Genomic DNA, 17,690 nt, shown 5'->3' with positions numbered 1-17,690 from the left:
GGGCAGGGTCTGCTGCCCAATTAAGAGTTCTATAAACAAATGCACGTAGCATAAGGAATAAAACAAGTGAATTAGAAACACACATTCAGCTTAAAGGGTATGATGTAGTGACCATCACTGAAACCTGGCTACAAGCTGGGCATGACTGGGAGATAAATATTCCAGGTTATAAGGTCTTTAGAAAGGACTACGGGGAGGTTCACGAGTGCTGTGGAGGAGGGATTAAACTAATTTGGCAGGGGGATGGGCACCAGGATGTAGCATTAGAAAGGAGAGACAAGGTGCACAAAGGATTGGGAGAGATAGATAGCACTAGAGTCAGAAATAGTACAGTATTAGGTGGGATCAGACTATGAGAGAATACAAGGTCTAAGATAGGTTTACAGTGCATGTGTGTAAACGCACAAAGTGTGATAAACAAGGTTGGTGAGCTGCAGGTGCAAATAGCCACATGGGAATATGATGTCATGGCGATAACGGAGACCTGATTCAAAAAAGGGCAGGATTGGGTACTAAATATTCCTGGATACAAGGTGTTCAGGAAAGATAGGGAAGGAAAGAATGGAGGGGGAGGGGGGGTTGGAAGTATTGATTAATATAGCAGTGCTGGAGAGAGAGGATGTCCTGGAGGGGTCAAAGACAGAATCTATTTGGTTAGAATTAAGAAACAATAGAGGTGCCATTACATTACTGGGTATATTCTATAGGCCACCAACTAGTGGGAAGGAGATAGAGGAGCAAATTTTCAGGGAAATTACAAAGAGGTGCAAGAACTGCAGAGTAATGATAATGGGGGACTTCAACTATCCTAATTTAGACTGGGATAGTAACAGTGTAAGGGGCAGAGAGGAGAAGGAATTTTTGAAGTGTGTTCAGGAGAACTTTCTTGATCAGTATGTTTCCGGCCCAACGAGGAAGGAGGCATTGCTGGATCTGGTTCTGGGGAATGAGGTGGGTCAAGTGGAGCAAGTGTCAGTGGGGGAACATTTAGAGAACAGTGATCATAGTATCATAAGGTTTAGATTAGTTATGGAAAAGGATAAGGAGCAATCTGGAGTAAAAATACTTAATTGGAGGAGGGCTAATTTCAGTGGGTTGAGAATGGATCTGGCCCGGGCGAATTGGAATCCAAGATTGGCAGGCAAAACTTTAAAGAGGAGACAGTTAGGGTACAGTCTAGGTATATTCCCATTGGAGGAGGGCCAATTTGAATCAAAGATTGAGAATAGACTGGCGGCTAACATTAAAGGGAATCCAAAAGTCTTCTATAGGTGTATAAATATGATGGTATGAGAGCGGAATTGATTAAAGGGGACTGGGAAAATAGATTTAAGGGTAAGACGGTACATGAGCAGTGGTGTTCATTTAAGGAGTTATTTTACAACTTTCAAAATAAATATATTCCACTGAGGAAAACAGGGTGTAAAAGAAATGACAGCCACCCGTGGCTAAGTAAAGAAATTAAGGATAGTATCCGACTAAAAACAAGGACATATAAGGTAGCCAAACTTAGTGGGAGGATAGAAGATTGGGAAGTCTTCAAAAGACAGCAAAAAGTAACTAAAGGATTGATTAAGAAAGGGAAGATAGATTATGAAAATAAATTAGCAAAAAATATAAAAACAGATAGCAAGAGTTTCTACAGTTATATAAAAAGAAAAAGGGTGGCTAAGGCAAACATAGGTCCCTTGGAGGATGAGACCGGGAAATTAATGGTGGGAAACATGGAGATGGCAAAAATGCTGAACAAATATTTTGTTTCAGTCTTTACGGTAGAGGACACTAAGAATATCCCAACACTGGACAAACAGGGGGCTCGAGGGGGGGAGGAGCTAAATACGATTAAAATCACTAAGGAATTGGTACTCAGTAAATTAATGGGACTCAAGGCGGATAAATCCCCTGGACCTGATGGCTTACATCCTAGGGTCTAGAGGGAAGTGGCAGTCGGGATTGTGGATGCTTTGGTAATAATTTTCCAAAATTCTCTGGACTCGGCAAAGGTCCCGGCAGATTGGAAAACTGCTAACGTAACACCCTTATTTAAAAAGGGTAGTAGGCAGAAGGCTGGAAATTATAGACCAGTTTGCCTAACATCTGTGGTGGGTAAAATTTTGGAGTCTATTATTAAGGAGACAGTAGTGGAACATTTGGATAAACATAATTTAATAGGACAAAGTCAGCATGGCTTTACGAAGGGGAAGTCATGTCTGACAAATTTGCTTGAGTTCTTTGAGGACATAACATACAGGGTGGATAAAGGGGAACCAGTGGACGTAGTGTATTTGGACTTCCAGAAGGCATTCGACAAGGTGCCACATAAAAGATTATTGCTCAAGATAAAGAATCACTGGATTGGGGGTAATATTCTGGCATGGGTGGAGGATTGGTTATCTAACAGGAAGCAGAGAGTTGGGATAAATGGTTCATTCTCGGACTGGCAACCAGTAGGCAGTGGTGTTCCGCAGGGGTTGGTGCTGGGTCCCCAACTCTTTACAATCTATATTAACGATTTGGAGGAGGGGACCGAGTGTAACATATCAAAGTTTGCAGATGATACAAAGATGGGAGGGAAAGTAGAGAGTGAGGAAGACATAAAAAACCTGCAAGGGGATATAGACAAGCTGAGTGAGTGGGCGGAGATTTGGCAGATGCAATACAATATTGGAAAATGTGAGGTTATGCACTTTGGCAGGAAAAATCAGAGAGCAAGTTATTATCTTAATGGCGAGAAACTGGAAAGTACTGCAGTACAAAGGGATCTGGGGTCCTAGTGCAAGAAAATCAAAAAGTTAGTATACAGGTGCAGCAGGTGATCAAGAAGGCCAACGGAATGTTGGCTTTTATTGCTCGGGGGATAGAATATAAAAACAGGGAGGTATTGCTGCAGTTATATAAGGTATTGGTGAGACCGCACCTGGAATACTGCATACAGTTTTGGTCTCCATACTTAAGAAAATTGTAAACAATTTTACAACACCAAGTTATAGTCCAACAAATTTATTTTAAATTCCACAAGCTTTCGGAGGCTTCCTCCTTCCTCAGGTGAACGGTGTGGAAATGAAATTTTCGAATCCTTCGCATTTGAAAATCACAGAACAGTGCCTGGTGATTACTGCCCGTTGCCAAGGCAGTAATCACCAGGCATTGTTCTGTGATTTTCAAATGCGAAGGATTCGAAAATTTCATTTCCACACCGTTCACCTGAGGAAGGAGGAAGCCTCCGAAAGCTTGTGGAATTTAAAATAAATTTGTTGGACTATAACTTGGTGTTGTAAAATTGTTTACAACCCCAGTCCATCACCGGCATCTCCACATCATACTGAAGAAAAGACATACTTGCTCTCGAGGCAGTACAAAGAAGGTTCACTCGGTTAATCTCGGGGATGAGGGGGTGGACATATGAGGAGAGGTTGAGTGGATTGGGACTCTACTCATTGGAGTTCAGAAGAATCAGAGGCGATCTTATTGAAACATATAAGATTGTGAAGGGGCTTGATCGGGTGGATGCGGTAAGGATGTTCCCAACGATGGGTGAAACTAGAACTAGGGGGCATAATCTTAGAATAAGGGGCTGCTCTTTCAAAACTGAGATGAGGAGAAACTTCTTCACTCAGAGGGTAGTAGGTCTGTGGAATTTGCTGCCCCAGGAAGCTGTGGAAGCTACATCATTAAATAAATTTAAAACAGAAATAGACAGTTTCCTAGAAGTAAAGGGAATTAGGGGTTACGGGGAGCGGGCAGGAAATTGGACATGAATTTAGATTTGAGGTTAGGATCAGATCAGCCATGATCTTATTGAATGGCGGAGCAGGCTCGAGGGGCCGATTGGCCTACTCCTGCTCCTATTTCTTATGTTCTTAAGTAAACGGGTGGTAAGAGGAAGGGTGGGGCCGATTAGTGAGCAAAAAGGAGATCTACTCATGGAGGCAGAGGGCATGACCGAGGTACTAAATGAGTACTTTGCATCTGTGTTTACCAAGGAAGAAGATGCTGACAAAATCACAGTGAAAGTGGAGGTAGTTGAGCTACTGGATGGGCTAAAAATTGATATGGAAGAGGTACTAGAAAGGCTGGCTGTGCTTAAAGTAGATAAGTCACCCAGTCCGGATGGGATGCATCCTAGGTTGCTGAGGGAAGTAAGGGTGGAAATTGCGGATGTACTGGCCATAATCTTCCAATCCTCCTTAGATATAGGGGTGGTGCCAGAGGACTGGAGAATTACAAATGTTCCACCCTTGTTCAACAAAGGGTGTAAGGATAAACCCAGCAACTACAGGCCAATCAGTTTAACTTCGGTGGTGGGGAAGCTTTTAGAAACGATAATCCGGGACAAAATCAATACTCACTTGGACAAGTGTGGATTGATTAGGGAAAGCCAGCACGGATTTGTTAAAGGCAAATCGTGTTTAACTAACTTGAGATTTTTTGATGAAGTAACAGAGTGTTGATGAGGGCAATGCGGTTGATGTGGAGTATATGGACTTCCAAAAGGCGTTTGATGAAGTGCCACGTAATGGGCTTGTCAGCAAAGTTCAAGCCCACGGAATAAAAGGGACAGTGACAGCATGGATATGAAATGAGCCAAGTGACAGGAAACAGAGAGTAGTGGTGAACGGTTGTTTTTCGGACTGGAGGGAGGTGTACAGTGGTGTTCCCCAGGGGTCGGTGCTGGGACCGCTGCTTTTTTTGATATATATTAATGACTTGGACTTGGGTGTACAGGGCACAATTTCAAAATTTGCAGATGAAATAAAAATTGTAAGTGTAATAAACAATGAGGAGGATAGTGATAGACTTCAAGAGGATACAGACAGGCTGGTGGAATGGGCCGATGAAATTTAATGCAGAGAAGTGTGAAGTGATACATTTTGGCAGAAAGAATAAGGCTGGGGGTCAATTGAAAATTTCAAAATTGAGATTGATGTATTTTTGTTGGGTATTAAGGGTTACGGAACCAAGGCGGGTAAATGGAGTTAAGATACAGATCAGCCAGGATCTAATTGAATGGCAGAACAGGCTCGAGGTGCTGAATGGCCTCTTCCTGTTCCTGTGTTTATATTATGTCTTTCACTCTGTGTCTCTTTGTCTCTTTTCCTGTGCCTGGCCTGTTTCCATATGTGTCTGTCTTTCTATCTTACACTCTCTCGCACTGTTCCTTTCTGTCCACCTGCCTCTCTTTCTCTCTCAGCCGCTCCCTATCCTTCTGTCTCTCTCTCTTTCTGTCCTTCTCTCTGCCTCTCATTTCTCTCCCTCTCTCTGTCTATCTCTGTCTGTCTCTTTGGTCCTGATATTTAAGGGGAGACGGGGAGGGTGGAGGTCCTGCCTAATTTAACGCCAGGACCCCATTTGAATTTTTTTACTCAGTTTCCCGCCCAGGAGCCAGATTGAGGGGCTGACCACTGCCGGGCGAGAAAGCCTGCTGTACAAGGCCGCAGCTGGGGGACGGAGAGTAGGGGGGAGGGAGGGAGGGAGGGAGAGATCGTGGGGGTGGGCGGAGAAAAATCGCGGGGAGGAGAGAGATCGTGGGAGGGAGAGAGATCGCGGTGGGGAGGGGGGAAGGAAATCGTGGGGGGAGATCGCGGCGGGGGGAGAGAGATCGCGGGAGGGAGAGAGATCGCGGTGGGGAGGGGGGAAGGAAATCACGCGGAGGGAGATCGCGGCTGGGGGAGAGGAAGGAAATCGCGCGGGGGGAGATCGCGGCGGGGGTAGAGAGATCGTGGGAGGGAGAGATATCGCGGTTGGGAGGGGGGAAGGAAATCGCGTGGGGGGAAATCGCGGCGGGGGGTAGAGAGATCGCGGGAGGGAGAGATATCGCGGTGGGGAGGGGGGAAGGAAATCGCGTGGGGGGAAATCGCGGCGGGGGGGAGAGAGATCGTGGGAGGGAGAGATATCGCGGTGGGGAGGGGGGAAGGAAATCGTTTGGGGGGCGGAGATCGCGGCGGGTGGGGGAGAGAGTTCGTTTTGAGGGAGAGAGATCGCAGGACGGAGAAGATTGCCAGGGGAAGATCGTGGGCTCCTCCTGGCCCATAAGCAGTGTTATAAAAAGCATTTACCTGCTGGATCTGGCCGTTCTCACCTCCCTTCAGCTGCCGGGTTTCCCGAGCCCTGGGAAGCGCAGCTGTTAAATCTAAATGCCTGCTAAAATCTGAGGCTCGCAGCTTCATTAACATATTATAATTACTGACCTGCCTCTCGAGAGCAGGTTACTCACCCGCCCCGGCTAAAGCAGAAGTAGGCATGTTCTCGCGGGTTGGAGTCAGGTTTCAGATTTTTTACAATTTAACCTCCCCCGACTCTCTCCCGTCTATCCTGGGTTTTTAAAATATCCCCCCCTCTCTCTCTCACTCACTATGTCTCTCTCCCTCTCTCGTTTTTTCTATCTGTCTGTGATCGGGCGTGGGGAGAGAGAGAGAGAGACTGTTGTACAGAGGGGGAGAGAGAGTCTGTGATCAGGTGGGGGGAGAGAGAGAGACTGAGATCGGGAGGGGGGAGAGAGAGAGACTGAGATCGGGAGGGGGGAGAGAGAGAGACTGTGATCGGGAGAGGGAGAGAGAGAGAGACTGTGAGCGGGAGGGGGGAGAGAGAGAGACTGAGATCGGGAGGGAGAGAGAGAGAGACTGTGATCGGGAGGGGGGAGAGAGAGACTGTGATACGGAGGGAGAGAGAGAGAGACTGTGATCAGGAGGGGGGAGAGAGAGAGACTGTGATCGGGAGAGGGAGAGAGAGAGACTGTGATCGGGAGGGGGGAGAGAGAGACTGTGATACGGAGGGAGAGAGAGAGAGACTGTGATCAGGAGGGGGGAGAGAGAGAGACTGAGATCGGGAGGGGGGAGAGAGAGACTGTGATACAGAGGGGGGAGAGAGAGACTGAGATCGGGAGGGGGGAGAGAGAGAGACTGTGATCGGGAGGGGGAGAGAGAGACTGAGATCGGGAGGGGGGGAGAGAGACTGAGATCGGGAGGGGGGAGAGAGAGAGACTGTGATCGGGAGGGGGGAGAGAGAGACTGAGATCGGGAGGGGGGAGAGAGAGAGACTGTGATACGGAGGGGGAGAGAGAGACTGTGATACGGAGGGGGGAGAGAGGGAGACTGTGATCGGGAGGGGGGGATAGAGAGACTGTGATTGGGAGGGGGGAGAGAGACTGTGATACGGAGGGGGAGAGAGAGAGACTGTGATTGGGAGGGGGGAGAGAGAGAGACTGTGATTGGGAGGGGGGGAGAGAGAGAGACTGTGATTGGGAGAGGGGAGAGAGAGAGACTGAGATACGGAGGGGGAGAGAGAGACTGTGATACGGAGGGGAAGAGAGAGACTGTGATACGGAGGGGGAGAGGGAGACTGTGATACGGAGGGGGAGAGGGAGACTGTGATTGGGAGAGGGGGAGAGTGTCTGTGATCGGGAGGGCTGTGGGGGGTGGGGAGCAGGTTGGAGATCAGGGCTTGGGGGGGGCGGAGGATGGAGATCGGGTCTGGGGGAAGCACTCCTGCTCCTCCTGGCCCACAAGGAGTGCTGGAAAGGGCACTTCCCTTCTGGAGCCGGCAGCTCCCGTCTCCCTTTCACTGCCGGGTTCCCGACCCCTGGGAAATCGGTGCATCAACAGTCAATTTTAAACCAGGCTCCCAATTGCACCGTGGGAGCCTTATTTTAATATGTTAATGAGGTGTCCTGTCTCTCCACAGCGGGACACTCGGACGCCACAATATCCGCCCCTGTAAAAAAAAAGTTTGGGGTCAGGTTCCCTGTATTTAACACTTTAACCCCCACCTCCCGAGCCTCTCCCGCCCGTCGCGGGCCGGCGGGGGGGTTCATATCAAGGCCAATGTTTCAGGTTGATGACCTTTCATCAGAACTGGGAGATGTTAGAGATATTATTTAACGTCATTGTAGACCACAATGAGGATAGTTTGCTCATCACTACATCAAACCCTCTACTGCCTCATTGGCTGTTTAAACCTGTGCAAATTCACTTTGTTTAAAGGCACAAATCTTCAACATAACTCAATCCCAAATCCTTTCCGTGAAGAAAAAAAAAGGATCAAAAATCCCAAAACGTGACACAGTCCTTACAACTCCTTTTATTTTCACATTTAAAGTATCTCTCGTCCTTCAGGAAGTTACTTTTGGTTTGAACGGCAAAATTACAGCAGTGCCGAAATGTTGAAAAATACACAAAATAAAGTAATGCAATATTTTAGGGAGCCATAGCCTCATTCCTGCTGGAAGATAAATCTCAGGCCTCCAGCACTCACATCCCCTCCACCACATCTTAAATCCATCACTGCTCTAAACTGTACTTTCGGTTTTACCCCTACAACAAAAGTGATAAACTTTTGGGTATGCCTGCAACATAAATGACCACAGACCCTGTCCTGCTGCACTTTCAGGCTAACTCCTTGTCTTCATGTGTCATCAGGTTTATATTCACAATTGTTTTTGAGCTGTCACCTTTTGTTAGTTGGGAGGATCACTGTGCCCTTCTCTGTCTGACAGGTTCCTTTCAGTTTTTTTTGTGAGCCAAGTGTCTGACATGTTCAGAGATCTATCACCATGTTTAAGAGTCTCCAAACTTTCTCCAAAATCTCCAAAACTCACCTCCTGACTCCCCAAAGCCTTCCCACCATCTACAAGGCACAAGTTAGGAGTGTAATGCAATACTCTCCACTTGCCTGGATGAATGCAGCTCCAACAACACTCAAGAAGCTCGACACCATCCAGAACCACAAAGGTTGATATTCTCCAGACTATTACCTGAGCCACGAGCAAATTGGCACAGGGTAAATCAGATCAGAGAGATGAATGCGTGGCTCAAAGATTGGTGTGGGAGAAGTGGGTTTCGATTCATGGGTCACTGGCACCAGTACTGGGGAAAGAGGGAGCTGTTCCGGTGGGAGGGGCTTCACCTGAACCATGCTGGGACCAGTGTTCTGGCAAACCGAATAACTAGGGCGGTAGAGAAGGCTTTAAACTAAACAGAGGGGGGTGGGCTCAGGTGGGGTGAAGTTTAGATTGATAAAGAGAAAAGACAAGGAAGTAGTACAGGAAAGTGATGGGGGTAATGATAAACAGAGTGTGTCAGGAAGGGACAGAGCGTACAAACATAAGAGTGCACGAGCAAATGGGGCCGGGGTCAGAAAGAATGGTAAAAAGATTAAATTAAAGGTTCTTTATCTGAATGCGCGCAGCATTCGTAATAAGATAGATGAATTGACGGCACAAATAGAAACAAATGGGTATGATCTCGTGGCCATTACAGAGTCGTGGTTGCAAGGTGACCAAGGTTGGGAGCTAAATATTCAGGGTTATTTAACATTTCGGAAGGATAGGAAAAAAGGTAAAGGTGGTGGGGGAGCTCTGTTAATAAAGGATGAAATTGGTATAATAGTGAGAAATGATCTTGGCTCAGAAGATCAAGATGTTGAATCAATTTGGGTGGAGGTAAGAAATAGCAAGGGAAAGAAATCACTGGCGGGAGTAGTATATAGGACCCCTAACAGTAGCTACACTGTAGGGCAAAATATTAATCAGGAAATAAGGGGGGCTTGTAAAAAAGATAATGCAATAATCATGGGCGATTTTAACTTTCACATAGATTGGACAAATCAAATTGGCAAAAATAGCCCTGAGGAGGAGTTCATAGAGTGTATTAGGGACTGTTTCTTAGACCAATACGTCGGGGAACCAACCAGGGAACAGGCCACTTAGGATTTGGTAATGAGTAACGAAACAGGATTAAGTAATGATCTCAAAGTAAAGGATCCCTTGGGAAGCAGTGATCATAACATGATAGAATTTCACATCCAGTTTGAGAGCGAGGATCTTGGGTCTGAAACTACTGTATTAAACTTAAAGAAGGGCAATTATAAATGAATGAGGGTGGAATTGTCTAAAGTGGACTGGGTAAACAGATTCGATGGTATGATGGTGGATAAGCAGTGGCAAACATTTAAAAAGATATTTTATGACTTGCAACAAAAATATATCCCTGTGAGGAGGAAAGACTCCACAAAAAGGGTGAACCAACCATGGCTAACTAAGGAAGTCAAGGATGGTATCAGGTTAAAAGAAAAAGCATACAACATGGCAAAGATTACTGGTAAGCCCAAAGATTGGGAAAACTTTAAAAACCAGCAAAGGATGACTAAAAGAATAATAAAGAGGGAGAAAATAAATGATGAGAGTAAACTAGCAAGAAATATAAAAACTGACAGTAAAAGCTTCTACAAGTATATAAAAAGGAAAAGGGTAGCTAAAGTAAACATTGGTCCCTCAGAGGATGAGACTGGGGAAATAATAGTGGAAAACAAGGAAATGGCAGAGGAATTGAACAGATATTTTGTATCTGTCTTCACGGTAGAAGACACTAGTAACATACCAATAATAGTAGAAAATCAAGGGGCAAAGGGGAGGGAGGAACTAAAAACAATCACTATCACTGGAGAAAAAGTACTAGGTAAACTAATGGGTCTAAAGGCTTACAAGTCCCCTGGACCTGATGGCTTGCATCCGAGGGTCTTAAAGGAAGTGGCCACAGAGATAGTGGATGCATTGGTTGTAATCTTCCAGAATTCACTAGATTCTGGAAAGGTCCCAGCGGATTGGAAAACCGCAAACATAACACCCCTATTCAAGAAGGGAGTGAGACAGAAAGCAGGTAACTATAGACCAGTGAGACTAACATCCGTCTTTGGGAAAATGCTGGAATCCATTATTAAGGAAGTCGCAGCAAGACATTTGGAGACTCATAATACAATCAAGGAGCGTCAACATGGTTTTATGAAGGGGAAATCGTGTCTGACAAATTTATTAGAGTTCTTTGAGGAAGTAACGGGCAGGGTGGATAAAGGGGAACCAACGGATGCAGTATATTTGGATTTCCAAAAGGCATTCGATAAGGTGCCGCATAAAAGATTACTGCACAAGATAAGAGCTCATGGTGTTGGGGGTAATATACTGGCATGGATAGAGGATTGGCTAACTAACAGAAAACAAAGAGTCGGGATAAAAGGGTCATTTTCAAAATGGCAATCTGTAACTAGTGGGGGGCCGCAGGGATCAGTGCTGGGGCCTCAACTAATTACAATATATATCAATGACTTGGATGAAGGAACAGAGTGTCCTGTGGCCAAATTTGCTGATGATACAAAGATAGGTGAAAAAGCAAGTTGTGATGAGGACACAGTGTCTGCAAAGGGATATTGACAGGTTGAGCGAATGGGCAAAAATTTGGCAGATGGAATATAATGTGGGAAAATGTGAAGTCATCCACTTCGGGAGGAAAAATAAAAAAGCAAAATATTATTTGAATGGAGAAATACTACAAAATGCTGCGGTACAGAGGGATCTGGGTGTCCTCGTACATGAAACACAAAAAGTCAACATACAGGTGCAGCAGGTAATCCGAAGGCAAACGGAATATTGGCCTTTATTTCTAGGGGGATGGAGTATAAAAGCAGGGAAGTCATGCTACAACTGTACAGGGTGCTGGTGAGACCACACCTGGAGTACTGCGTACAGTTCTGGTGCCCTTATTTAAGGAAGGGCATACTTGCATTGGAGGCAGTTCAGAGAAGGTTCACTCGGTTGATTCCGGGTATGGAAGGGTTGCCCTATGAGGAAAGATTGAACAGGTTGGGTCTATACTCATTGGAGTTTAGAAGAATGAGAGGAGATCTTATTGAAACATACAAGATTCTGAGGGGACTCGATAGGGTAGATGCTGAGAGGATGTTACTCCTCATGGGGGAATCTAAAACTAGGGGGCATAGGCTCAGAATAAGGGGTCGCCCGTTTAAGACGGAAATGAGGAGGAATTTCTTCTCCCAGAGGGTCGTGAATCTTTGGAATTCTTTACCCCAAAAAACTGTGGAGGCTGAGTCATTCAAGGCTGAGTTAGACACATTTTTGATCAGCAAAGGAGTCAAAAGATATGGGAAAAAGGCGGAAAAGTGGAGTTGAGGTAAAAATCAGATCAGCCATGATCTCATTAAATGGCGGAGCAGGCTCGAGGGGCCAAATGGCCTGCTCCTGCTCCGATCTCTTATGGTCTTATGGACAAAGCACCCCCCTGGATTGGCACCCCATCCACCACTTTAATCATTCACTCCCTCCACCACCGGCGCACCGTGGCTGCAGTGTGTACCATCTACAGGATGCCTTGCAGCAACTCGCCAAGGCTTCTTCAACAGCACCTCCCAATCCGTGACCTCTACCACCTAGAAGGACAAGGGCAGCAGGCGCATGGGAACAACACCACCTGCACGTTCCCCTCCAAGTCACACACCATCCCGACTTGGAAATATATCACCGTTCCTCCATTGTTGCTGGGTCAAAATCCTGGAACTCCCTTCCGAACAGCACTGTGGGAGAACCTTCACCACACGGACTGCAGCGGTTCAAGAAGGCAGCTCACCACCACCTTCTCAAGGGCAATAAGGGATGAGCAATAAATGCCGGCCTCGCCAGCGACGCCCACACCCCAAGATTGAATTTTTAAAAATTATTGAGCAGTCCATATAGGAGTATCTCTGTGCCTGATATGGATTGCACATTCTCTGCTCCATAGAGTTTTGGTACAGTTGGTAGGAGCCAAGGCTAAGGGACCCCTGAGTGTGTGCGGGGTACCACTGAGGATGAACTATCTATATCTGCATAGCTTACCCGCACAGAATGCCGGTATACCTCTCTACCCAATAGGGCACTGACTGGCAGGGATACCTGCAGCCATGTGGGGAGAATCCCCGCCCCAGTTCCATTCTCTCAGGTCCCATCAATGAGTCAGGCTGGCTGGTCAGTTATGAGCAGTGCCCTTCCTGGCTCAAATATTGAATTAACTCACTTCTGACCTTCCACTGTCAGACATTGCCAACGACATCCAAAGAAACCCCACTTCCACCTCCCCTTCCCCAGGAGGGAGTCAGTATTTGGTCATTTGGTAGCTGACAGGCATGGATTTGAGACCTCACTGGGCAGATGTAAACACCAAGCTGCCCTCTCTGTGAAATGTGTGAGTGCAGTGTCCCCATTCACCGATCAGAGTGTGGACTTACACCATATCCCAGGGACCGATATCCCAGTACGGAGTGCAGGGCTTCCGCAGCAACTACTTGCCTTTCTGCAGCCTAATCACGAGAAGATCGAAACTTGGATATATGAGCCTGTGTTCACATGTCCAGCCTCCAGGGAACGCGTTCCTGCATCTGTCGTCTCATGCCTCAAAGCTGCGTTGTCTGTTTCTCTTGCTATCCTTTGTTAGGAAAGGTTCAAAATGGTTATATTGCCTTAAATAATCCATGCAATACATCCAGGACACTGGCTGGTTACACTACATGTAAAAGATACCTGTGTTCCAGAATCACAGGTACCAATGCAGGAGGCTCCTCTTCTGCTCTCTTCTTTCCCAGAATATTCACAAAATGCCCATCCGTGATTAAAATGTATCTCTGGGATGCTGAAAGGTCAATCAAGGACCCGACATTTGCTCAATGCTGGAGGGCTGTATGATTTTCCTGTAATTGAGAAATGCTGTTTCGGTGTGTGACTCTTTGTATGGTTCTTTGATAGGCACAAGCACTGACAGAGAAATTGGAACCCTACATTCGGAGCACGTCCTCTCAATCAAACAACATTTTCTGGCCATTGGTGAAATCAGTTACAGTTTACGTCCCCAATTCTAAAATACTACCAGAAGGAGTAGTACTTATCGATTTTCCAGGATCAGGAGACTCCAACAAAGCAAGGGATCAAATGTGGAAAGAGGTAAGATGGATTTGCATTTAGTATCACTGACAGTGTTCCTGACACTGTGAGCACAGTACGACAAAATTCACTTGCAGCACAGTGATACAGATATCACGAGACCCATCACAGTGATACAGATATCACGAGACCCATCACAGTGATACAGATATCACGAGACCCATCACAGTGATACAGATATCACGAGACCCATCACAGTGATACAGGGACGGTGAGACCCATCACAGTGATACAGGGACGGTGAGACCCATCACAGTGATACAGGGACCGCGAGACCCATCACAGTGATACAGGGACCGCGAGACCCATCACAGTGATACAGGGACCGCGAGACCCATCACAGTGATACAGGGACCGCGAGACCCATCACAGTGATACGGGGACCGCGAGACCCATCACAGTGATACGGGGACCGCGAGACCCATCACAGTGATACGGGGACCGCGAGACCCATCACAGTGATACGGGGACCGCGAGACCCATCACAGTGATACGGGGACCGTGAGACCCATCACAGTGATACAGGGACCGCGAGACCCATCACAGTGATACAGGGACCGCGAGACCCATCACAGTGATACAGGGACCGCGAGACCCATCACAGTGATACAGGGACCGCGAGACCCATCACAGTGATACAGGGACCGCGAGACCCATCACAGTGATACAGGGACCGCGAGACCCATCACAGTGATACAGGGACCGCGAGACCCATCACAGTGATACGGGGACCGCGAGACCCATCACAGTGATACGGGGACCGCGAGACCCATCACAGTGATACGGGGACCGCGAGACCCATCACAGTGATACAGGGACCGCGAGACCCATCACAGTGATACAGGGACCGCGAGACCCATCACAGTGATACAGGGACCGCGAGACCCATCACAGTGATACAGGGACCGCGAGACCCATCACAGTGATACAGGGACCGCGAGACCCATCACAGTGATACAGGGACCGCGAGACCCATCACAGTGATACAGGGACCGCGAGACCCATCACAGTGATACAGGGACCGCGAGACCCATCACAGTGATACAGGGACCGCGAGACCCATCACAGTGATACGGGGACCGCGAGACCCATCACAGTGATACGGGGACCGCGAGACCCATCACAGTGATACAGATTGGAATTGGAATCAAAAATTGGTGGCAAAACAGTAATTGAACAATGGGAGGCCTTCAAGGAGGAGATGGTTCGGGTACAGAGTAGACACATCCCTACAAGGGGGAAAGGAGGGGCATCCAAAGGTAGAGCTCCCTGGATGACTAAAGATACAGAGATTAAAATGAAACAGAAAAAGGAGACTTATGACAAGTGTAAGGTTCATCATTCAGCAGAGAACCAGGCTGAATACAGAAAGTACAGAGGAGATCTGAAAAAGTGAATAAGAGGGGCAAAGAGAGAGTCTGAGAATAGATTAGTGAGTAACATAAAAGGGAACCCAGAAGTCTTATATAAACATATAAATAGTAAAAGGATAGTCAAAGGAAGGGTGGGACCGACTAGGGACATAAAGTGAGATCTTCTTGTGGAGACAGAGGGCCTGACTGAGATACTAAATGAATACTTCACATCAGTCTCCACTAGAGAAGAGGATGCTGCCATTGGAGCAGTAAAGGAGGAGCTAGGAGTGATATTGGATAGGATAAAAATAGATAAAGAGGAGGTACTTAAAAGATTGGCAGTACTCAAAGTAGAAAAGTTACCCGGTCCGGATGGGACACATCCTGGGTTACTGAGGGATGTAAGGGGGGAGGTTTACAGTAGTGTCCCCCAGGGGTCAGTATTAGGACCACTGCTCTTTTTGATATATATTAATGACCTGGACTTGGGTACAGAGGGCATAATTTCAAAGTTTGCTGATGACACAAAACTCGGAAATGTAGTAAACAATGTGGAGAATAGTAACAGACTTCAGGAGGACAGAGACAGACTGGTGAATTGGGCAGACGCATGGCAGATGAAATTTAACACAGAGAAGTGTGAAGTGATGCATTTTGGGATGAAGAATGAGGAGAGGCAAAATAAACTAAATGGTACAATTTTAAATGGGGGTTCAGGAAGGGACAGTCCTGGGGGTGTGTGCACACAAATCTTTGAAGGTGGCAGGACAAGTTGAGAAGACTGTTAAAAAAGCACACGGGATCCTGGGCTTTATTAATATAAAAGCAAGGAAGTTATGTTAAACCTTTATAAAACACTGGTTCGGCCTCAGCTGGAGTATTGTGTCAATTCTGGGCACCGCACTTTAAGAAAGATGTCAAGGCCTTTGAGAGGGTGCAGAGGAGATTTACCAGAATGGTTCCAGGGATGAGGGACTTCAGTTCGGTGGAGAGACTGGAGAAGCTGGGGTTGTTCTCCTTAGAACAGAGAAGGTTAAGGGGAGATTTGATCGAGGTGTTCAAAATCATGAAGGGTTTTGATAGAGTAAATAAGGAGAAACTGTTTCCAGTGGCAGAAGGGTCGGTAACCAGAGGACACAGAGTTAAGGTGATCGGCAAAAGAGTCAGAGGCGACATGAGGAAATATTTTTTACACAGCGAGTTGTTATGATCTGGAATGCGCTGCCTGAAAGGGCGGTGGAAGCAGATTCAATAATAACTTTCAAAAGGGAACTGGATAAATACTTAAAGGGAAAAATTTGCAGGGCTGTGGGAAAAGAACAGGGGAGTGGGACTAATTGGATTGCTCTTTCAAAGAGCTGGCACAGGCACGATGGGCCGAATGGCCTCCTCCTGCACTATGATACTATGATAGATGCTGTGCGACCCATCACGTTGATAGATGCTGTGGTGATTCTGTATCCCTCTGATCCAATGCTGTACCATTGACACCATTTATTTTGACAGTTGATCTTGTTTCACTCGTTCTTGTTTTTGTTTTGCAGCATCTGGGAAATTGCAAATCTGTCTGGATTGTGTCGAAGATTTCAAGGGCTATTGATGAAAAAATTGCAGATGAGATTTTTGGTAAAACTATAAAGGCTGCCACTAATGGAGGAAGATGCCAGGACATTGCTTTTATCTGCACACAGACAGATGATCTGCAGCCGGGTGAATACATAAGGTCTGTTTGATTTAGTGACTGTGGACTGAAATTCCTGTTACATTTATCGTCTAACTTGGAGCCCCCGCCTCCCCCCGCTGTGGTGCTGCTCATAGTAGGTCAGAGGATACCCCGTTTAATAAGGTCAGAAACTGTGGCCTCGATTTTAACCCCCCACCACCCCCCATGGCCGGGAGAGGGTCGGGGGGGGGGGGGTTAAAATATCAGGATCGAGCAACCCAACCCCATTCCTGCCCCTTTAAATGTTAACATACAGAAATCAGGCCAATGACGAGGCTCCCACGAAAGGCAGGCGGGGATCTCATTAACATTCCAAAGTCACGGCCCGATGACATCGTTGCCGTCGTGATTTAAATTTAACGGGATGTGTCGGGGAGGCGGGAGCTGCCGGCTCCTGTAGGTAACAGCTGAAGATCTGCTCTTTCAGCAGGAGCGCTCCCCACAGGCCTCACCAGGAAGCCTGCGGCCTCCCTCAGCCCGATCTCTGTCCAGAGCCCCCCACCCCCCACCCTGCCCAGTCTGACCTCTCCCCCCGCCCCCCCCCCCCCCCGGCCCTGAACACTCCCCCCGCCCCCCCCCGCAGCTCCCGGATCTCCCGCCTCCCTCTCACTGCTGGGTTTCCCCACCCCGGGAATCCAGGCCAGCATCTGTTACATTTAAATCCAGCTCCCAATTGCACGGTGGGAGCTTGAATCAAATATTTTAATGAAGTATCTGACTCTCCAGGGCGGGACACTCACACGACATGAGACCTGCCGCTGTGAAAATAGCAACGGGTGTGAACACAGCGGTCGTGGACGCGTTCGCTGTTCTTTAATTTTTAACCCTCCCAGTGACCCTCTCCCGCCTGTTGTGG

The 17,690-nt window shown here is 47.2% G+C and overlaps 1 protein-coding gene across 1 annotated transcript in view; it reads left to right on the top strand.

Moving 5' to 3' along the window:
* The window catches only part of LOC137310100 (nuclear GTPase SLIP-GC-like), a 177,471-nt gene that overhangs the window by 66,811 nt on the left and 92,970 nt on the right, over positions 1-17,690 (top strand). The window contains exons 8-9 of the mRNA XM_067978059.1: positions 13,562-13,756; positions 16,656-16,834. Coding sequence (XP_067834160.1) covers positions 13,562-13,756; positions 16,656-16,834 — 374 coding nt within the window. The remainder of the gene's footprint in view (positions 1-13,561; positions 13,757-16,655; positions 16,835-17,690) is intronic.

The sequence above is a fragment of the Heptranchias perlo genome, unplaced genomic scaffold (genome assembly GCF_035084215.1).
Source record: "Heptranchias perlo isolate sHepPer1 unplaced genomic scaffold, sHepPer1.hap1 HAP1_SCAFFOLD_216, whole genome shotgun sequence".
NCBI lineage: Eukaryota > Metazoa > Chordata > Chondrichthyes > Hexanchiformes > Hexanchidae > Heptranchias > Heptranchias perlo.
This window is presented reverse-complemented; position numbering and strand designations above follow the sequence as displayed.